Source organism: Vitis riparia, chromosome 6, assembly GCF_004353265.1.
Source record: "Vitis riparia cultivar Riparia Gloire de Montpellier isolate 1030 chromosome 6, EGFV_Vit.rip_1.0, whole genome shotgun sequence".
Lineage (NCBI taxonomy): Eukaryota > Viridiplantae > Streptophyta > Magnoliopsida > Vitales > Vitaceae > Vitis > Vitis riparia.
In genome coordinates, this window is record NC_048436.1 from 17,609,188 (window position 1) to 17,631,613 (window position 22,426).

Genomic DNA, 22,426 nt, shown 5'->3' on the forward strand with positions numbered 1-22,426 from the left:
GAATTTAAATTCAGAAAAGTTTAGACTTGATATAAAAAACCCAATGCCATTTCACTCAATCGTGTGCAGAAATGAAAACTACTCATTCTTATTGAATATTGAAGACACCAGTTTGTTTCCATACCAAGGATTTCAGGGCTTCAAGCATATCTGCTTCATTTTATTACTAATACAGTGCAAATGCCCTGTATATCTCGTCCAATCACCAGAGACGAAGCAAACAAAGGAAAGCAGAGGCGGAAGGGGTTCACTCATTTATCAATCTTGGTGATGTTGCTTAGGTGGGTTCACATGGCTTCCCATTCTCACCACAATGCCATCTATGTCGCGAACGTATCCAACCTTCTGCCCCCACTCTTTTTCCTCTGGTTCGCTCACTGCCATTGCTCCATTCTCCACTGCCCTCTGAAACCATCATCCCACCAACAACTCAGTTACATTCACAAATCACATCATCTTCCAAACATCAAAGGGCAACCTTCAAAGTTACACTATTTATCTAAGTTACGTATTTTCATGGATCATTGAATTTCGTCAACATAAAAAACTCCTAATTCATGAATGTAATTCTTCCTTTTTGAATGCAGATAACAGTTTCCTATTAAAGCAAGTGAATATTTATATACCTTGTAGGCAGCGTCAACGTCCACATAAGCGAAGCAAAGCTCAACCGGGGGTCGCTCCCGGCCGGACCATGGGTCCTGCACTGCCCCCGTGATGCGGTCGGTCTCTCGTTGGTGCACCGGCGTGAATGCTATGGTTGTCTTTCCGCTGTCCAGCTCCCCCCATCTACCAATCAAACAATCAACCATTATTCCCCATATTCAGGGTCTATTTTTTTTTTTAACTCTTTTTACATCTACCTGTGGGATTCGTCCAAGCGACGAACGTTGCAGCCGAAGGCTTTTGCGTAGAAAGCAGTGGATTTGGCTACGTCCTTCACGTACAAAACCACGTAGGCAAAAACTGGACTAGGGTTGGAGGCCATTTTTGTCCTCAAAACTCACTGATTGGAGATGGTATTTTGATGGAAAGTTTCAGATCGCCGTTACGAAAAGGATGCAGCTAAACTTCCTCGTTATCTTTTGAAGAGGTTCGCTCCTTCTACGCGTGTGCGTTTTCATGTTTGAAAGTTACACGTGCCACTCATGCATGTTATAAGCAGGTTTGCTGTCACGTGGCGTCTAAACTTGGTTGAATTTGTCGGCTCCCATGTCTCCCTCTTCGTATTCACTTCAACGAAAATGTGGATCTAAATGGCATGATTTTGATTCATTTATGAGAGACAAGATCAGAAGAGGGGAGAACAGATTTTGATTAACAAAACTTTCAATAACGTTATTACAACTAATAGAATGTCTAAATATGAAAAGCAATTGTTACATATTTTTCGGAAATAATAGGATGTCTTAAAATGTAAATTAATTATTCTTTATTTTAGTTTCATAAAATTTAATAAAAATAAAATAGATAAATGATAAATATAAGAATAACGAAAAGGTTAAAAGAATTATAATTTTTTATTTAATTATGTATAAAAACATAAATTAGTGATTTTTTTTTTACAAATTTCTTTGTATTTTATAATCTTGGACACGGGAGTTGTAATTATGTTTAAAAATAAATTAAACTTAAATTTTAAATTAAATTGTATCCAACAGAATCATTTTTTTGCCATCCCCACTGTTTACACCCCTAACTAATAACAGTGTTGACGCCATCACGTGACAAGCTCGTGTGCATCAACATCGTGGCCTTCGTTATCAATTTAATCACTCGACATGTTAATCATGTTAGGCGGCTGGGCCATTTTCAATTCATCGAAGCCACGTGTCCCTAGTTTGTCTGTTTTCTACTCAGTATTTGTTTTTTTGGGTTTTCTCCCTCCCCTGTCTCAATTTCTTAATTTTTGTTTGGAATTTTTTTTCTGAAAGGCAGAAGCAAGAGTCACCTGACCATAGGCTACCTACCAAAGCGGAGCAAATTCACCAAAAGCATCCGATCATTTCTTCCCTTGGGAAGTGCTTCAGATCCTATGCATCCTTGAGAAAATCCGAAGACTATGATCGGGGTGAGAAATTTTAGATTTATTGTGACGGCAAATCTATGATTTATTTCGGTACTTTTTGGATTCAAGTTTGATTTATCATTCCCTTTGTTGCTGACAAAATTTTGGAAGTTTACTTTCTACATTTGTCTGTTTCCCGGAGAATCGGAAACTCGCCTCAGCTGAGCTATGTAGAGGTGTTAGACTCAGGAGAGTGGAAGACTCCTGTGTCTGAAATGCAAAATTGTGGTTGGTTTCCTTAGGATTGAAATGATGAAAATATGATGTTTAAAATTTTGGTTATTTTCTTTTCCTACATTTTCTCTGCAAGCGAAGGGAGCATTAGGATCTTCAAATTCTAGAAATTGATTGTGAAAGAATTTCGCAGTTGGATAAAACATGATCCACAAGGAAGCGACCCACTGAAATAGCATATGATTATATTAAGACACTGAAATTGTTAAATCAATGTGTAAAATCCAGGGTTCAGCGGTTTTGTTGTTCTGATCTCAAATTATTCCCTGAGTTCATACCTTTATTGTTATGTTGTTTTTAATTTTGGTTATAGTTGTTTGTTATATCATATGATTGTTAAAAGTTTTCAGAAAACTGGTTATCTCTCTTTAAATATTCTTACCTCCTATAGTGGCAAATGAGCATTTGGTAGATTCTTTAGGAAGGTGAGGGATAATGTATTGAAAGGATCAAGTTATGCAATTACATGCTACTACGGCTCCCCGAGCTTGTTGTAAATTTTTATATATACCATCTAAAGGATTGCGTTTCTCCATGCTGCCTGCCAGGCACCCGCAAGCACACAATTGTTAGGGTCTTAGGACTTAGGATCATTTCTTGGGCTGGCTCCCTATAGATCTCCCTATGCTCTTAAGCATGCACTTAGCTGGCACATATAGTTGGCTACTTGGCTCAAGCTCTATTAAATTATTTTAGTCACTTATGATTCATACTTTGTTACAGATTAACAATGACATTAGGTTTTTTTCGTTTTTAATGCAAAGATTTACTAAGTGCTGGGCATTTAATCTCTAGGAATTTTTTTAACAATGCATATATGCCTACAATGATATATAGTATATCACCAAAATTATGTGGTATGATAGTTTGTGCCAAAGGAAAAAAAAAATTGAAGAAGAAGAAAATTTCCCTCAATGATTCCATTTTGTTCAATGCTTTTTGCAGGTTTACATTTACATGTGCTTCATTTAATGTGGTTTGAACAAGGCAGTTAGCATTCCAAGCTGTACTGTATGCAGTTTCGAAATACCATATGCACACTACTTATATTATAAAGGATTCAGTGATGCCAGCAGTTAAAGCAGTTATTCGGTTTGATCTTTGATTGTTTATTCATATGGTACCTTGTAGTTTGCTTGTTGAACAACTGTGACTTACCGAGTTATATAATTTTCTCAATGGGCGATGCTGTGCATAGCTATGATTTGAGTAAGAACTCTGACACAATTGGTGTCGTCAATGGAAAAAATGTGTCTAAAAAATGTGTAGTCACTTCTGGTTCCGAGGCTTTCTTCCAAAATACTCTTAGACACATAGGTTCACTAAACCATGGTAAAATAGGAAGGGGGAATGCTAGGCATGTGGCACTGTTTTTCCTCAAAGTTGCTACCCTAGAGATGGTACGAAGGTTCTCAAGAGCTAAATGCCCATTTGCATGGCGTGGTCTTCAGGCAATGCAAGTTCTCTGCTATCCACCATTTAAATGGATCCAAAGATGGGCTCCCTTCAAGGGTTTGGTTAAAGGCATGCAGGTACATTCTTGCATTCTTACATATTCATAAAACTATTACATTTGATTTACCTTTTACCTTCACTTGGATTGATATAGTTTTAACATTCATTACATCTTTCAGCCTGCATAAATTCAACTGAAAATTCAATGTACTTAAAGTCGTATCATTGATTTAAATGCTGCACTAAATTATCGTTGCTATTAAGGAGAGACTCATGGGTTAAAGATTGAATCATGAGATAAGGATACGAGTGCACTATTTGGGTTGTTTAATTGTTGAAGTTTCTTTTACTTAGGTAATAAACATGTTCAAAAACCTCTATGATAGAATCTAGCTAAGTGACATGGAGGTGGGTACATATGTCAAGTATTGGCAAGGATGAAAATATTGGAAATTCAGATAAGGAATGGTTGTGATTGAATCTTACAAAAATATCGAATAGAAATTCTGGAAAAAAAATTCAATGGGATGGAAATTGATAAACTCATAGAAATACAAGAAAGAAACTCCAAAAAAAAAATGATAAAACAAATGATAATGCACATATTATAGTTGTTCTTTTTAAGAAAATAATATACATATGATAAAATTTGTCACATTAGATAATAATATAATGTGCGTTGGCAATAAATATGAGTTTTGAAAGTGTATACTCAAAATTAACGTGGTAGTAAATTTTTTTTGACCTAGTATATATATAATAAAATTAAGGACATTGGTCAAGAATATAATGTACGTTATGACAAATATAAGTTTTAAAAAAGTAAATAATAAATATTATTGTGGAGATAGAGAAGATATATTTTATTGAACTCTATTATATGAAAATATATTACATTTGAATACTTAAAACACATCATATTTATAAAATAGTTTAAATTTTGCAAAAAAAAAAAAAAATCTATATTAAAAAGCTAAAAAGTATTGTAATTAATATTTATATATATAGATAGACAAATAGATTAATAACTTTAAATTGAATTTTTAGTTGTTTGCAATTTCATCATTAACTTTATCTTTTTTAATTTTTAAAATAAAAAGATTAAAATGATAAATATTGTAAAAATTTGAAAATAGAGTGATAATTATTGGGCAATTTTATAATTTTTTTAAATTATAAAAAATTACAAATAAATATATGTATATACATATTTTTAAATCGCTGATATACGCTGGGACTGATTTTCCACCGTTTATTTTGCTTTCACACCAGCAACATTGGAAATTTTGTCCAATTTTGGCAATACATGCAGATTTTTTCATCCTTGAGTATTTGCATGTTTCTTTTCTAGGTGTCCAATTTGTTTACTCCCTAGGTCTTAAGATGCAGATACATGGAAACATTCCCTAATTTCTATTTTTTTTCTTTTTAATCTTCTGTAGTGTTGCTAAATTATATCTAATGTGAATTGTTTGATGCTTATACATCACTCAAACTGTTGCAACAAAGGAATAGACTATAAGAGTCTAAGGTAGCTTAGGACGAACTAGAACCTTTTTATTTTTTATTTTTATCTTTTTTAATTTATTGGTCCAACCTATGAAGTACATATTTGACCAATAGTCTTGTTGGAGACATTGCCCATACACCAATCCTTGTGATATCAGGGTCTCCATATCCTGGAAGTCCATGTAAACTTGGGTGTACCAGAGAAGTCATAATTTGCAAGACATGTAAAGGACCTGTGCATCATTCTTTCACATGAGCACTTCAATCCTTCAAGGTTATTGTAGGTCACATGGGTGCATTACTTATTGATATGGTGAACCTGGTCAAGAATACTTATTGGTTTGTTGATCATTTTTAGCAACTATTTTTGTTCTTAAACCTTTGAAAGATATTTTCCTTTATCCCTAATAGTTATAAATTATTTTCTATGTTGCCAGATACTGTCAAGGCCGTTGTTAGTTCTTTCAATTGCCACAGCTTTCTCTGATCAATCAGAGTGTACTGATGAAACTTCAGATGGTAGCAGTGGTTCTCATGGTAGCAATGATTCTCATGAATGTTCAGAACCGGAACCACATGCTGAGCCATCTTTACATTCTGCTCCAGATACAAGGTACATAAAAGGGTTGAAGCTTTCAAGTTAATATTTTACAGTGTTTTCACATATTAAGTGTTACAGAGAAAATCAACAGATTAATAGGCTGATGGTAGACTATCGTATCTTAGATGTTCAAGGTAAATCTTTGAGATGTTACTTCAAGATGGTTGGCCTAAAATACATTCCATATTATTGTATATTTTTCTATATGACAAGAAAACTTATATTTTTGCATTTTCTTGAGCCAGACACATTAACTCACATGCATCTTAGGTGCTAATCTGTTTATACACTTCTTTTGCAACACATTTTATTTCAAGGTTGCTGTGTTGGACACCACCGTGCTGTTTGATTTGGATATTTTTCTTAATGGATTTTAGTATATAGATATTTTTAAGCCAATCCAAAAATTCCTCGAGTGAGGGATTGAATAGAGCTAAAGATAAGCTATGTTTATTCTGTTTTTCATTATACAAACTATTCTCTGATGTAATCTCTAGTACTGTTGTGTGGACTAGCAAAATGTGAGACATGCATCATTTGTTTATATATGTACCTTTGTAATTGATTGCTTGTTCTGGGTTACAATGTGTGGACATAGACACAAGTGTCATGATTTTACTGGACATGAGGTGCCTCACATGAGCGAACATGGGGGTCATGTGAACAAGTGTTCAGCACTCCAATGGTTGTTCTGGGAAAGTGTTGCACACATCATAGGTTTTAGGTATCATTTGGACTAGCAACTTTGCTCTAAAGCATATATTACTGCAAAATCTTCATAGTCTTCTTGGTTACTGATTTTATCAGACCATTAGTTCTCTTCCTTGCTAGTTACTTGTAGTGCTTCCATGCACTTTGCAGGATTTTTGATGTTGATCCTCAAAGCATAGCATCCGAGAAGTGGTTGCAACAACTTTATAAAGAGCTGGAGAGACAAGGCATTAGTTTACCAGAAAGGTGATTAAGTGGTTATCTTGCATTGAATATCATCTGGCTATATGCAACCTTTGCTTTAATTCAGAATGAGAAGTTAATGGAAATTTTGTGATGAGAAACTCTATATAGTTTTTTAAAGTTCGGGTACCTTGTTTTTTATTGATGCTTTGACAAATTATGGTTTCATTATCCTCTTTACCTCTTTAAAACTCTTTTCTCCAAATTATGAGGTCCAATGAAATGGTTTGCTGTTTTCTTATATTTAGAACTTCCATCAGTTGAAAAATCAGCTTGAATGGTTGATCTCCTTCCAAGAGGATAATTATAAAACAGCTGTTTCTTTATAGTTTTGTTGCAAAAATTACTTATCAAAAATCTCTTTTTTTCCAAAAAATGATTGAATGAACTTTTAATGATATTTTGTTAAATTTCCCCTGATATTGTTCTTTTCCTTCAAAAATCTCTTTTGCATGAATTTCCAGATGTCCCCTTTTTCCCATCAATAAATAATGGGTATCCACTTGCTGCTGTGCTCTACTGGCTGGGATTGCACGGCTGGGATTGCACTTTACATTTTCTAAGGGTAAATTTCACTCACCTCCCCTAAGGCTTAAGCTAAATACACCTAGCCACCATGAGTTCGAAATTTCGTCAAATACTCTACTTATTTCAAATCAAAGGAGAGGTAAATGAAAATAACAAATGAGAAGGGGAAGGGAGGGGAGGTATTTGATAAAATTTCAAACTAATGGTGTTTAGATGTATTTAGCCCAAACCTCAAGGGAGGTGAATGAAATTAACCCTTTTTAGTCTAATTGGCCTATCTATTTTTGAAGTTCTTGGCTTCTATTGTTGCAGCAGAGCATGACATAATAGTTTTTATGCAGAATTAATGAGGATGAGCTCCGTAGATTTTATACTGCAGTAAATGGTGACTTTTCTTGCTTGCTATTATCAATTAAGAAGACAATCTATTGGAGGAAGACATACCATATTCTTTCAGCTGAAGAACTTGAGATGTGGTCAAATATGGTCTTCTGGCATGGATTTGATATGAAGCACCGACCTTGCCTTATTGTACGCCTTGGTCTAGCATGCTTCATCTTGCCATCTCATGACAGACCTCGCTTTGCTCAAGCAGTTGGTACACCCTTTTTTCCCTTCTGGTCAATTCTGACCCTCTTTAGGTAGCCCATAGGATTCAGTTTCTATTATATGACCCAGTTGACATACCAAGACATGAGTGTGGGTGCAGGGATCCTTGTTGGATACTGGTATTTTTGCTTTGGATGTGACTGTTTGATTTAGATTTCCCTCCCCACCCCTCTCCTTTTTCACTACTTTTGACTTAAAGTGATATTGAAGAAAGAGTTTTCTGGGAGGAGAACCTTCATAATAATATTCGGGGATATAAGAAAATATAAGAGCAAAAGAAAAAAGAGAGTGAATTTCTATCAAGGATACCTTTACCTTTTGTTGGTTTATAATTAATTTTTCTTTTTTCACCTTTTATTATGACATGTCTAAATGTTTGTACCTGTTATTGAAATCCTTTTTAGCTTAGTCTACTTAATCTAAACCTGGAGGCACAAAGAATTAGATATCTAGACACATACCTGTATGGCTGTATCTGAATCCATCCAATATAGCATGAAACTATGATAACAATGTTTTCTTTCTGATTTTTTGTTACATCTATTTTCTTGCTTTAAAGTAGGGAGGGAGGAAGTTGCAGAAACAAGTTCTAAGATGACCCTTCTCTTCTTGCTGCAGAAACACCTTCTAAGAGCTTGGCAGGGATCTTCCCAAACCCATCTTTATAAACCCACTAGATGTCTCAATAAAAACTCCCATGTGGCCTAGCTTAGTGGCTAGTGAGACCCAGCTTAAGAGGTTGAGCCTATCTGGCGCTGTAATGAAGCTACTTTGTGCAACTTCAGAGAATACATAACAGGGAATTTACCTTTCAGTTTTATTTTTCCTCCTCACCAGCCTGAACCACCTGTCCCTCTATCCTCAGCTCACACTGAAAGGCTTGGTCTCTGTCCAGATGCTGCACTTCTCCAAGCAACCTAATAACTAGGAAAAGGCTCCTTGTTTCTGAACTGATCGACCTCGAGAAACCTCTCCCACAATCTTTCCTGCTAGTTCACCATTGACTAAATCTAGCTCTGTCCAACATTTTTCCAGCTTCTGACTCTCAGCTCCCACCCTTTTGTGAATCCACAACCTTGAGTCTTAAATTAACAGAAAAATCACACCTCATGATGTGATGCTTCTTCTTCTGCATATGGATGCAAAAATAATTAAATAAAATACAACACACATGCACACAAAAAGGGGAAAGAAGGACAAATAAAAAACAAAGGCAAAGACCAAAAGAAAAAAATAAAAAGAAAGAAAGAAAACATATGCAATTTTATTATTGGGCAGGATTTTTCCCTTTTTTGATGAGTAAAGGTTTTTTTTAATAAAATAATTTTCTTGATTTGGGAACATGTCAGTAAATGATATGTACATCTTTCAGCAATATAAAAATTTTGGCTGGCTTGCCTTGGCAGTCGTCATTTAAACAAGCTCAATTTACCACAAAAATTTACCATTCTTAAGGTAATTATTGTGGTTATGACTGCATGTATAGGTAATTAACTTTTAATTTGTTATTACTGAATAATCATATTGAGTTTCATCAGTGCTAGAAAAATACTTGGTTTCCAACAACTGCTGCTGAATGATCTAACTTCAACCGAGCTTATGTTAGGTTATTTTCATCGGCAATATGGATTCTAGGGCTTTTAGTGATTCATCTACTTCTTATCCTAGAGTGATTTTAATTTTCTTATTTAATTTTATCATAGACTTGTCCAATTTTGAAGCTTATCTAAATGATGAAAGGTTGCAAACTGCAGTGTCCCAGATAGAGCACGGAGTCCTGCATTTAGTTGATACAGAAAATCCTCAAATAACAATCTTGTTGGACTGTGAAGGGTTATCTCCATTGAGATTTCCCATGCAAATTATGAGATCCTGTTCTTCTCTTCTGCAAGATCACTTCCCAAATCGTCTTGGCTGCTTGTTTGTTATACGACTTCCTCCAGTTGTCCGAGTTGTTGCTCAAACATTTATTCAAGTAAACTTCTTACTGATTTGGATTTGGATTACTTTCAGGTCCTTTTATTTTTTTCATTGGAATCATGGATCTTCAACCCTATGTCTTCTTTCTGTGGAAGCTTGGCTCTTTCTTTTATATATGAACATGGATTGGTGGCTCTTTCTCAGGTTCTGAAACCCATTACCCGACAGAAGTTAAGATTCGAGGGGGAGATGTACCTGAAGGTTCTTTCTGAGCACCTTCAAACACTCCCATCATATCTTGGTGGTAAATGTGCATGCATAAAGTGTTCAAAGCTTAACAATATGCATCAGCCTTCCACGGATGAGGAGACCAGTAATGTGGAGCCAATCACAGATAGCAGTGATGATGAGGACCTGTCCTATCTGACGTACCAGATTGATGATCAAATGAATGATACCTGTGATCAGGTATTAAGGACTGCTGTAATGGGTGTCCTCATGTTTTGGGTTTTAATGGCTGTTATGGCGGGATTGCCTGATCTTGTCCCCATGAGGTAAGGTCGAGCACCCCTTTTTTATATCTTCTTGGTTCATTGCCCTTCGTAAGGTGGCCTATTTTCATGCATCATAAAAATTGCCTTGGACACTGTACTAGTCCAATTCACATTATCTGCACGTATACAGACTCCGTGATTTTTGTCTATAGCAGTATAATAATTAGCCAATAACATTTTGTAATGCCAAACCCATTTGGCCCGTTGATGTGGTGTTTCCCTGATCTGCTGTGAGCTATGGATGGAACATGCTGAAATTCTCATTACGTTCGGACTTGAACAGCAGTCCTCACGTCTAGTAACACTACCAGAAAAATGCCCTACACCCCTAAGGGTGGCTTTGGCGTGGCCCCAGAGAGGAAATAAATTATGGAAATGTCTGTCTTTTGTAGTGTGCAGCTGATTTGCCATTTGTGTACGTGGGAACACTATATATTTACTTACAAATTTATAGGAAAAAACTAAGTTACCGAATTGGTACCATCACACTCAAAATATGGGCTGTTGAAAATGGATCATTAAACAAAGATAGAAAGAAATGGAAGGTCGTGAAATAAGGGTATAAAAAGATGATATTAAGGTATAAGGCAATGACATCCAATATATAGTATAAACTAATGAGATTTATGTGCAAAATTATCAAACTGGAGTTGTACATGTGGCATGATTTGATTTGGTGTATTACGACCCAAATTTATATAATATGGATGGGTAAAGTGTAGGAAGCAACCCAGGCTCTTAAGTAGGTCATATTTAACCATATTAATGGCTATGGTTGTGAACATGAAGCATGAGCATTTCAACCAACTTTGTGTTCTATTTTTGAGAAAAAAAAAATAGAAATTATTTTTATGATACTACTGACATTTAACTCACTACTTATCACAGTAGATGTTGCTACTACTGCTAATTGATTATCATTATTATTTCTGTTGCCATGAAAGCCAGCTGGTGAAACTCACCACATGGAGAATTAACCGGGAAAAATTAGTTGTCCAAGATGACTATTTTCTGGATTATTTGATTAAATTATGTTCATTACAACAAAGAGGAATATAGAAGAATTAGTCATGAAACTAGAGAAACTTATGCTATATGCGTCGACAAGTAAACAATCGAATTGTGCAAATGCAAAAATCCTGAAGAACTCCATAAGAAATCACGACCAAGAAGTACTGGATTCTCTTTCGGATAGGCCCTGAAAGGAGAAGGAAGGCTGGAATGCCAACAGGCGTCTATTATTGAATTCACCCGACCCGATAGTACCCATTTTGGGAACGTCCAGTGCCAAAGTCACTGAATGGGTAAGTAGCCAATCCCTAAAACGGACTATGTAATGTACTTTATCTGCTGGGTTACGGGCGGGCATTTTACCAGAGGTTTCTATTGTATCAATCTACCCTTGTGTGATTCCTGTTGAAGCATATACTCGGGAGGTGGGTGCAGAGCGGACGATTTCAAAGCGGACTCCCCATTCATTAGATAGAGAAGATCACCAAGATTTCGTGATCCGCTGCCGAACTTATTCCAAAACGAAGACGAAGCACGATCTTATTTCTTTTAGACTTCCTTCAGCTTTCGACCTTCCCTAGGTAGATATCCATGAAGCAGCTTTTTCAACTTAAGTGAATAGATCCGTTATTTCCTATTGTAGTGGTTCCCTAGTTATCCATGTCATTTTCTTCGAAAGAATGTGTCCTGAAGCCATCGCAACTTACCAGACAAAGCCAAGACGAACCCCTCGGCAAAAGCAAGGAGCATCGCGATACGCACAAGAATTTCAATTAAATTAGCTCGGGCAAAAGTTTTGAACATATTCTCCCAAATTTCCAATATCAATTCTTTCCGGAAACATATTCAGAGGAAAATATCTCCTCGGAAATGTCGGCGGGTTTGTGGTCTCACTGCAGAATACCTTTACACTCCTATGTCACAATATGGCAAGAAAGGTCTAGATTGCGAGGTATGAATCGTTTGATCAATATCAGTATCAAGATAGTTTGATGGTGATTCTTCTGGATGAAAAAGGCACCATAAGCTCCTTATCGATCAAAGGTGCTGACTTAACACTAACGTAGATGCTTTTTTCTGATCCTTGTAGACCCTGGCTTTGACTATTACAAGCTCCTGGAGACCCTAGCTGTCGGAAGGCACAGCATGAGCATGTGTGGTAACGCATAGACTTAACACGTAGCTTGGAAGATACTTCTGGATAGGAGGTTGGGGTGGGACGTGATTGAAGTAGCCTTAAAAGATCAAAGTGGGCCGAGCAGGATGAGTAGCAATATAGGTGTTCGATTATGAGCGACGCATGGTGCCACAAGTGCATACAGCACTACCAGCAGGTGTTGCATTGCTTGTGGGTGCAGTGCTCTACTGTTGCAGCATGTGGTGACACCTTCATGTCACGCTTGACAAAGTTATGGATTTTGACACTTCGATAATTTCCAAAGTTCTTGGAGGCCTGAAATAAATTTTCTTAAGTAGTGAAATACTTTCCAGGGTTTTTAGTAATTAGAAAAAAAAAAGATTATTAAATTAAAAAATGGTATAAAATGTTTTTTTAGGGAAGGATGGTAATCCCCCTTGGCCAAAGAGGTCGGCTATGACATGGCATGGTTGTACCCAATGTACATCCAATATCCTTCATGGACAAGTGCAAGGCACCGTGACACACAAAGTGCATAACGGCTTGGATAAGGCATAGAAGCGTGGACATGGAACCATAGAGCATAACACACCGAATGTGGACTATGTGATTGAGACAATGTGGAATGTTAGCACCTTGATGCATGTGTTACACATGAACAATGTAACACACATGGACCTTGGGCATGACTGATGTCATAAGAGCGTACAACGCATGAAGAAAGTTTGATGCTAAGCAAGGATTGGCTTAGTGGCTTGGTGAGACACATACATTGGCACATGGGTGCAAAATTGCCTACTCAAGAAAGGGGAGCACGCGAGGCACATGACTGGCACATGACTAAGCCATCACTCAATAGGGGCGTGTTTGGTTGAGGTAAGAGCAAAGACTTATTTATTTGACTGCATGCAAGTGTGGGCTCTCCGGTGAAGCCACCCAACATCAGGAAAGTTATTCATTGGCGAACATGGTATGGTCATGCCATAGAGATGCATGGGCTTTTGAAATGTACCATAGCATTGTTGTATAGATAGAGAGGCAAGGTAGATTAATCTCTACAAGAGCGTTTTGATAAGCTTTCGTGTCTGTTGCGAAAATGTGGACACGTAGGCGCCACATGGTCACACCATGTACTTACGCTTCCCCTCCCAAGTAGCAAGGCAATTCATTACAACGATTAGAAGGCTTAATCATCTAGATTAATTGAAGTTGCAGAATGAAAATGATAAAGAAATTCAATCTTCTTGTTTGATTTTAATTAGATTGAAAGCATTATAATCAAAACTCTTGCAGTTTCAACATCTTTACTCTTTGTTTAGAAAATTGTTAGTCAAGGAGGAGAAGGAGTGGAGATAATTCATTGGCTCAATTTTTTTTCTCTAATCCCTTCCTTTTCTCATCCATTTCTTCACATTTTTTAAATATTCAAACAAAGCTCTAGTGAAGTGAAGTATCCAACTGAGAAGCCTTGAGCCACAGAACGTGCCAAGAACATCTTCATAAACATGCCTAGATATATGGTCCTTAATCTACTGAGCTTTTGGGTGTTGTTCCTTTTTCTTTCAAGGCCAGCTGCACTGCACACTGTATGCGATTGGTTTGTAAATTTGAGTAATCTCTCCAAGATTTCCCTTCAAAAAGTCAATACGCAAATTAAAAATATTGAAGCAGGTGCATTTCAAATGTGTCGCTGACTAATTAAATCACTTTATGATGTTGTTGGGTTTCCACTTCCCCAAGGTTTTCCTGCAAACACCATCCCATTGCGCAGTTTGCTTTTGTCCATACTCCATATTGTCTTCAAAGCAAGAAAGATACGAAGAATCTAAGAAAGGTTATCACGTGGATAAGTAAATTAATGTCTGCCTAGTTTAAGATACACATTCTTTCAGAAAGAGAAAAGAAGATAATACTAACTAAAAACCTAATTCCTTAGGTGGAATAGATTTCCCACACTAATTCATCTTGAGATAGACTTCCTGATCTTTATAATTCCCTAAAGCTTCATTAAAAGCTTGTAAACTCCCCACTAGGTCTTCACAATGCACAGTAAATTGCATGTGTTCAGCATGTGATCTTTAATTTATCCTAGACCTAACTGATAAGCCCATTCCTTGCTTCAGTCCAAATTCAAATCCAGAACATCCTTTAAACGGAAAATCAAGTGATAGCATTTAGAGGTATGTCACAAGGGTGAGATAGTGGGACGACTTTATGACATTAGACACCTTCATGTCCTAACTCCTAAGTACTCATCTTCCAATTTATCGATTAGTTTAGGAGTAGGCAAATGCGGTGACCATAGCCTTGGGATTGGAGCTTTGTGTCTTGTTTTTTTTTTATATCACATTGGCCTCCTCTTTTGTCCCATGCCCAAAAAGGAAGAAGAAAACAAGTAGTGGTGACCTTTCAGATCCCGAACAGGGAGGAGAGCTGACGTCTGTGAACCAAAAGATGTTCAATTCGTAGCATCACATAAGATTTTTCATATTTACATACGTAGATGTTTCCAGTTGGTGAAAGAAAGTATCACTCATCACCGCCCTCTATATGACATGGAGTTAAAAACTAATTCTCACATGCACTCTCACATTCCGGTTGTAACTGGACTTGTAAAGACTTAAAAAGTCTATTTTTCAGTATTTTTAGTATTTTTTTTAAATGATAAATAATTTTTTGAAAAACAATTCTAAAGAAAATATTCCTATTAAAAACATTTTAAATCAAAATATTGGCAAATGTATTTTTAATCCAAACTGCTGCGTTGAAAATTGTGAAATATAAAGCTAGAAATTGTGAAATATAAAGCTATTAATTCTTGCTTTTCCATCATTGGCTATCATTTATGTTTGGTTTCTGTGAATTTGTATATTTTAAATTGACAAAAATATGATGATAATGATTTCCCCCCCTTTAAAACGACTAGCACCTCCATGAAGAAAGATAACCCACCCTCCTGACTAGGGATGGCAACGGGGCGGGTTCGGGGCGGGGCGGGTTCGGGGCAGGGCGGGCGGGTATGCTACATTCCCATACCCGCCCCGTTTAACTTTTTATTTAATTTTAATTTTAATTTTTTTTTTAAATTACTTTTAAAATTTTTAATTATATTAAAATAAATATATTTTATAAATAATTAAATTATTATATTTTTTATAACTTATTTTATTAAAAATAATTTATTATTATCTATATATTAAAAATAATAAAATAAAAATTAAATTAAATTAATTTTAAATTTTAAATTAAATTTAAATTTAATTTTAATTTTATATATAATCGGGGCGGGGCGGGGCAATACCCGAACTCGCCCCGGGTTTCAAAAAAAATCCCAAACCCGTCCCATGCCTGTTTAGGAAAATAATATCCCATCCCATTAGGGGCGAGGCGGGGCGAGTACCCGAAATGACTCGCCCCATTGCCATCCCTACTCCTGACCACAAGTTTACGTTAATCAAAACCACCCACACATGGGTAGAAATAAAAGTAACATGGTTTGATAATCAACATCATTTCTATAGGAATACACTAACACTCGAGATCCCACTAATAAAAAAAATATAATGATAAAATTTTTATAAAACCTTTTTCAATTACGGATCACACTTTTTATCAAAAAGCTTTAAAAATATAAGAATATTAGATATATATCATGGAATTCAATCTTGATATTTTGAGCAAAACATGATAAAATTGATTCAGCTTTCACAATCCTATAGTTTGACCCATTGTTATTTGCACTAAAACAAATCATTGTAATGATAAAGCAAAAATGAGGTTGAGAATGACTTATCGAATAACAACTCTCTAAGGCTTATTGAATTAAAAATAAAACTCTCATTTATTTACTATTATAAGGGAAAGACTAAGTATGCTGTTATTGGGAATTCTCAAATTTCAAAATCGGATTTTCAATTTTTGTTGCTTTCATGTCATTTCTAGATGGAGATTTTTTTTTTTTTTTTTTTTTGAAGAATTGTGTAATATTATTTTTATTTTAGGTTTGTGATCATATTTTGTAAAAATAAAATAGAATCTTCTCTTTTTGTTGTATTTCTCTCAAAAGTCGTTTCTCAAAAGGTGAGGTGAATAGTGTCACACAATTAAACATATATGATAACTTGAATATATATATGTATATAGAAAACATGTTCAATAAAATTTGAAAAAAAACAAAAGAAAAATGAAAAAGTTGAGAACATTGAGGCAAACACTTTCCTAATTCTTCCACTCACCTTGCCCCACTCTTGCATAGGATTCCACCAAGACAATATAAGTAAAGTCATATGAGGGCTGCTATTAATTTCCAAACAAACACATTCTTTTGATGTCACCACAAACAAAAAAGGTGGGTGTGTGTTTGTATGCGTCCTCCACCCAATAAAACCTTGACCACGGGCATCTGAGTTTCGTGCCTTCCCCGTACATCATTCAAATTAAGGCCACTAAAGTGCCCTACTGCTTGCAGAAGAATATATTATAATTAAAACTAATTTGACAAACAGTACTAGTATATGAGGCGGTGCAGCTCTGCTTTAACGAACTTTCTCTTCATTTACTTTTATATATTTGACAAGAGCATCAGTCTTGTCCATCTGACCCTTGATTCTCCTCAAGGGTTCATGCATTTTACTACAACCAGGACCAGAAAATTGCTTCAGTGGAAATCTAAAGGAACCCCACTTTCCCTACATTATATTCTATAATATCAGTTTTTAATTACTCTTTAATTCATGTTTTGTCCCTCCAAATCAAAAGCCAGCCTCTGGTTTTCTCTCTTTTCATGCCTCCTGTTAATTGGTTGGGCTTGGCTTTGAGTTCTTGGCTGGGTTGGCTTAAAAAGCTTTGGCAAAAGCCTTCTTTGATTAAAACTATTCCTTTTAAGTGCTTAATATGTATGATTATTAATTTCACTATCTAATAATTTAAACCTTTTGCATTAATGGATAGCCTTAACAATGGGTTTTGTATTCAAATAGGACTGATTTGTGGCTTAAAATGATGAGGAAAATAGGTTAGTGGAGAATGGAGAGATGAAAAATCCAGGAGCTGAAATGACATGAGGAGTAGTTGATATTGGAACGTGGAGATATGGAATGCAGTGGTGTTCCACACGAGACATAGGACTGTGGTGAGGTGTAAAATCAAACATTTTCGTTGTGACCTCGCAGGTGGGTCTAAGATTTCTTCATTCCATATTTGCCCAACAGTACCAGTACTCGATGGTTTTCTCATGCCAAGGCAACTATCAAGAGCTATGTTGGTGAGTGGTGGCCCAATGACTTTTAAGGTTGATTGGTTTCGCATTTTAGTTCTGTACTTTCAAATCATTACATGAGAGTGCAGCTGACACTACCCTTCTCCATTTTCCCCCGTTTTCTTTGAATTAATGACAATTTCTTAAATATATTTACTTTCAAGCAAGACATAATACCTGATCGTATTTTTTTTTATCCAACGCCTATCATTTTTCTTCTCCTTTCTCACGGTCTCATTTGAAGTGATCGGCTTTAGAGACGTTGGATGGCATTGTATGTATTGTTTTTTGTAACTTTTGTCACTTAAATCTTGCAAATGAATCATTCCTCCGCAAGTATTGCGTGCTTGTTTCGTATTTAGTATCTTTCCTCCCAACTTGTAATTTTATATCGAAAGAGTAGTAGGTGGCTAGGAAGGATGATTCATTGCTAGTGCATGCACTCGAAGGTTACATTGACTACCTTTTGGAGTAATACATATGCTCCAAATCGAATAAATTAAGTTTAATGGAAAGAAGAAGTGAAAAGTTTTGTTTAGTCTAGCATTGGTTAATTATAGAAAATCAAATGCCTTGTAGATTTTAAAAATTTTATTACAATAATTAAATTTTACAAAAAAGCCATACCATATTTTCTATTTACAAATCAAAAATATAATTTCAAAGCTAGCCAGGTGGCAGCAATCGGCTTGCGGGGCTAAGCCAATACCAGCGGTTGTAGTTAAAATCTTTATATTAATCAGCCAATTGCATGACCATCGTCGGCCAGAGTTGGAAACTGAAATAACTGTATTAATAATATGTTTCGTACGTGGGCCCATCAGGAACCTCCACGCGGCACCTAAGGGCGTCCTTCCACTACAAAACCCCCACCTCTCGGCTCTCCTTTGCTACCACATTCACCACCCTTCTGCTAAGTTCTCTATCACTATGCTGCCAGCTCTCAAATTTCCTCATCTCTCCGATAGAGCTAGAGCCATGTGGCTCTCTTGCTTAGCTTCCGCGTTTCGGACTGCATTAGCTTGCACAATAGTGGGCTGCGCCTCCCTCTACGGCCCCCCTTCACTCCGCCGCCAGATAGAGTTCCCTGCATTTTCGTACGCCACTGTGATCATCGTTATCAACGGTGCGACGCTGGGAGACACCGTGCGGGCCTGCTGGCAGGCGGCTTACGCAACGGTGCTGGGTGTTTGCCCCGCGATATTGAGCCTGTGGGTGATAGGACCGACGAGATTGTCGATCGGGAACATGGCGGCAGCCGTGGCGCTGAGTGCATTTGTGGTGGGGCTGCCGGAGTGGAGTGGGTTGGTGGTGGAGAGGATAGCGCTGGGTCAGATTGTGATAGTGTACCTTCTGGCGCTGCTGAAAGGCGGGGAAACTGATGCCGTCATGCATCCTGTACACGTGGCAGCCAGTACTGCCGTTGGGGTGCTGGCTTGTGTGCTTGCTCTCTTGTTTCCATACCCACGGCTGGCTTCTTACGAGGTTCCTACTCTCAATCTCAAGTGGATTTCGTACTCGACTTTTCATTCCCTTTGTTTTTTTTTTTTTTTTCCTTTTTAATTATGCCGGGAACCCAATTACCGCTTCAAATAAGACCCATTTAATTAAATTTTATACAAATTATGAACCAATTTTATTTCCATGAAGCAACCTTCTTAATTACTCTGATAAAATAAATAAACGTATTTAACAAATTATATTGATTTTGTAAACAAAATTATTACATGTTAGTAAATTCATCGATAAATACTCTTTGATCAGTAAATAATTTTTTCTTTCTTTTTACAAACATGGGGCCATTGTATTTATTTTAAAAAGGAAAAGAAAAAAGAAAAAAAATTACAAACCAAACATCCTCTACATGCATGAAGGGATGCGTTTGTTGGTCAAGATAAAGGAGACAACAGTTGCAAGAGTGGATGTGACTTAAGCATTTGGTAGTACGAAAGGAAACTGTTGTCCACTTCACAGAGCACGAACCGAGCTGAGTGGGAAACAATTTTGGACGATGTGATCAATGATTTTATCATCCATCCTCTTGACCATAGGAACACCAGGAAACACAGAAATGCAGTCGTGGGATAACTAAAATGATTTATTTTTATTAATTTGTTTGTTTTCGTTGTTGCAGGTGAAACAGAAGTGCAAGCTATTTGCTGAAAACGCTTCAGAGAGGCTGAAGCTCTTTGTGAAGGCATTCTGTGCAGAAGACGACGCATCAGCACTTTCATCTATTGCTCAAGCTAAGCGCTTTGCTGTTGCAGGAGCCAAACTTCATCATAGTGTCAAACGCAGACAAGTGAGCTCATTAAACTCTACACAATAACTGGAGATAAAAGTCAGTTTTTCCTTGAACTGTGTGGCTAATTAGCGTGCTGATCCATTTCCCATTTTTCATTATCTATGAACAGGGAAGCATGCAGTGGGAGAGACTTCCTTTGAAAATGTTCAAACCATGTTACAAGAACCCAGGAGAGAGACTGCAATGTATACAGATGCCATTAAGAGGGATGGAAATTGCTTTAACCAGTTCTCCCTCATTTCCGGTGAGAATAATGGATGGAGAGTTGAAACAAGGTCTAGTTCAACTGGAGGAGCACCTGAGCCTCACCCTAAAACAACTGGAACTTAAGTGCTCTTCCCCCAGTGATTCATCAACTGTTCCAGAATCAACCGCAGAGAATGTGGTGAAGTCCCTCCAGAACTTTCAAACCATCCCACCAACCCACAAAGAATTGCCCTATTTTTTCTTCTTATTTTGCATGAAACTCCTCCACAGTGAATCAATGGCCAAACCCTTTAATTCTTGTCTTCAACCCAACTCTGTTGGTAAAAATGAAGGGGTGGATGATTCAGGTAAACAAAAAGGGCCCTTCCTCGAAGGGATTTCCAGCAGTTGGAGCATGAAAGTAGACCGCCGTAGGCTCATGCCAGCATTGAAATGCTCACTTTCCTTGGGGCTCGCTGTTCTATTCGGTATGGTTTATAGCAAGGAAAACGGGTTTTGGGCGGGACTCCCAGTAGCCATCACCTTTTCATCTGCAAGAGAAGCAACGTTTAAAGTTGCTAATCTCAAAGTCCAAGGGACAGTGTTAGGAACCGTGTATGGAGTATTGGGTTGCTTCGTTTTCGAAAGGTTTGTGAAACTGTGGTTCATATCGCTTTTTCCTTGGTTCATTTTCACAAGTTTTTTACAGCGTAGCCAAATTTACGGCCAGGCCGGTGGGCTTTCCGCAGTCATTTCTGCAGTACTAATATTGGGAAGGAAAAATTTCGGTTCCCCAAGTGAATTTGCTATTGCAAGAATCGTTGAAACCTTCATTGGATTATCTTGTTCAGTCCTTGTAGATATCGCTTTGCAACCCACCAGAGCTTCCACTCTATCAAAAGTTCAACTCTCTAAATGTCTAGAAGCCTTGCACGATTGTATTTGCTCAATATCTCTTTGTGCCAGCAAATCCAATTTAGAAGAGAATCACAAAGTGCTGAAATCCCATTTAAATGAGCTTGGGAAATTCATTGGAGAGGCTGAGGTGGAACCCAACTTCTTGTTTTTGCCTCTCCATAGTGCTGCCTATAGTAGACTCTCGGTGTCTTTGTCGAAGATGGCCGATCTTCTGGTTCACGTGGCACATGCACTGAGATTCCTGGAACAAGAAACCTCAAAACCTGAGGCTTCATGGAAGGATGCTGTCGATAAGGTTGATGGAGACCTTAAGCCTTTTAAGGAAATGCTTGCCTCCCTAATTAAATCGTTTGAGGAGGTCGCCAGCATCAAATCACTATCAGCACTAGAAAAGGAGCTTGAAGAGAAGAACATCAGCTATGATCTTGAGTTGGGAAAATCACCAACTACAAATTTGTCTAGACTTGCTGGTTCAGGCAATCGTGAAGATGAAATGGAGAAGATGATAAGCTGTTATCTTCAAAATTCTAAGGAAATTGTGGAAGGTGTAGAAGGTGAGGAAGTGAGGAGCCTAATGGTATTGAGCTTAAGCGGCTTGGGGTTTTGCATGAGCGGCTTGATGAGAGAGACAAGAGAGATCGAACAGGGAATAAAGGATATTGTACAGTGGGAGAATCATTCAAGCCACGTAAATCTGTATGAAATCTCATGTAAGGCGCATGCTTTATACAATTGAAAAAAAAAATTGATTTACGAGTTTCTAATTTATTGCCAAAGAAAAAAAGAACTCCATTTCTACATGGAGCTGAGATGGTGCCTTCAGCGGCCTAGACCAACTATTGGATCATAAAGATGAACAACACATTTAACGTTTTTAGCCATCATGGACTGCCCCATTAAGGATGGGCTCGCAGTCCATGACTCAACTTGGTGCGTTTCCAGGCCCACTATGGGATCTCCATACAAAAACGACATGGGCTTTCAGCCCAACCATTTTGTCATGGTCGACCCAATTAAAAAGTGGGTAATAGAAAACAAAAATTTGTGGCTGCTGGGATTCGAGCCCAGGTCTCCACGGCCACAACGTGGAATTCTCACCACTAAACTACAGCCACATGTTGCTTCAAAAATAGATAATCATATTAGTTAAATCTACTTGAATTCAATTTCCCAATATAA

The 22,426-nt window shown here is 37.1% G+C and overlaps 3 protein-coding genes and 1 non-coding gene across 4 annotated transcripts; 2 read left to right on the plus strand and 2 right to left on the minus strand.

The window, feature by feature from the left end:
- Positions 1 to 64: 64 nt before the first annotated feature.
- Positions 65 to 1,070, minus strand: LOC117915953. Its single transcript, XM_034831723.1, has 3 exons — positions 864 to 1,070; positions 627 to 789; positions 65 to 405 (listed from the first exon to the last, which is right to left on the minus strand). Exons 1-3 carry the CDS (start codon positions 986 to 988, stop codon positions 259 to 261), a joined length of 435 nt encoding a protein of 144 aa, XP_034687614.1. The 5' UTR covers positions 989 to 1,070; the 3' UTR covers positions 65 to 258.
- An 821-nt stretch (positions 1,071 to 1,891) lies between these two features.
- On the plus strand, positions 1,892 to 12,902 carry LOC117916375. Its single transcript, XM_034832339.1, has 8 exons — positions 1,892 to 2,071; positions 3,248 to 3,834; positions 5,704 to 5,879; positions 6,729 to 6,824; positions 7,691 to 7,947; positions 9,713 to 9,933; positions 10,083 to 10,432; positions 12,534 to 12,902. Exons 2-8 carry the CDS (start codon positions 3,481 to 3,483, stop codon positions 12,544 to 12,546), a joined length of 1,467 nt encoding a protein of 488 aa, XP_034688230.1. The 5' UTR covers positions 1,892 to 2,071; positions 3,248 to 3,480; the 3' UTR covers positions 12,547 to 12,902.
- A 5,857-nt stretch (positions 12,903 to 18,759) lies between these two features.
- On the plus strand, positions 18,760 to 22,011 carry LOC117915983. The gene is made up of 3 exons (XM_034831767.1): positions 18,760 to 19,323; positions 19,973 to 20,140; positions 20,253 to 22,011. The coding sequence occupies exons 1-3, from the start codon at positions 18,769 to 18,771 to the stop codon at positions 21,981 to 21,983; spliced, it is 2,454 nt and encodes an 817-aa protein (XP_034687658.1). The 5' UTR covers positions 18,760 to 18,768; the 3' UTR covers positions 21,984 to 22,011.
- Positions 22,012 to 22,290: 279 nt separating this feature from the next.
- Positions 22,291 to 22,362, minus strand: TRNAH-GUG. Its single transcript has one exon. It is a non-coding gene; the product is annotated as a tRNA-His (tRNA).
- Between the last annotated feature and the right edge of the window lie 64 nt (positions 22,363 to 22,426).

Coding starts and splice junctions, on each gene's coding strand:
- LOC117915953 (XM_034831723.1), bottom strand. CDS start 988: ATGGCCTCCAACCCTAGTCCAGTTTTTGCCTACGTGGTTTTGTACGTG. Junction 790..863: donor CGCTTGGACGAATCCCACAG/GTAGATGTAAAA, acceptor TTTGATTGGTAG/ATGGGGGGAGCTGGACAGCG. Junction 406..626: donor ACGTTGACGCTGCCTACAAG/GTATATAAATAT, acceptor TGATGGTTTCAG/AGGGCAGTGGAGAATGGAGC.
- LOC117916375 (XM_034832339.1), top strand. CDS start 3,481: ATGGGCGATGCTGTGCATAGCTATGATTTGAGTAAGAACTCTGACACA. Junction 7,948..9,712: donor TCGCTTTGCTCAAGCAGTTG/GTACACCCTTTT, acceptor TGCAAACTGCAG/TGTCCCAGATAGAGCACGGA. Junction 9,934..10,082: donor TTGCTCAAACATTTATTCAA/GTAAACTTCTTA, acceptor GCTCTTTCTCAG/GTTCTGAAACCCATTACCCG.
- LOC117915983 (XM_034831767.1), top strand. CDS start 18,769: ATGCTGCCAGCTCTCAAATTTCCTCATCTCTCCGATAGAGCTAGAGCC. Junction 19,324..19,972: donor CACGGCTGGCTTCTTACGAG/GTTCCTACTCTC, acceptor TCGTTGTTGCAG/GTGAAACAGAAGTGCAAGCT. Junction 20,141..20,252: donor ATAGTGTCAAACGCAGACAA/GTGAGCTCATTA, acceptor ATCTATGAACAG/GGAAGCATGCAGTGGGAGAG.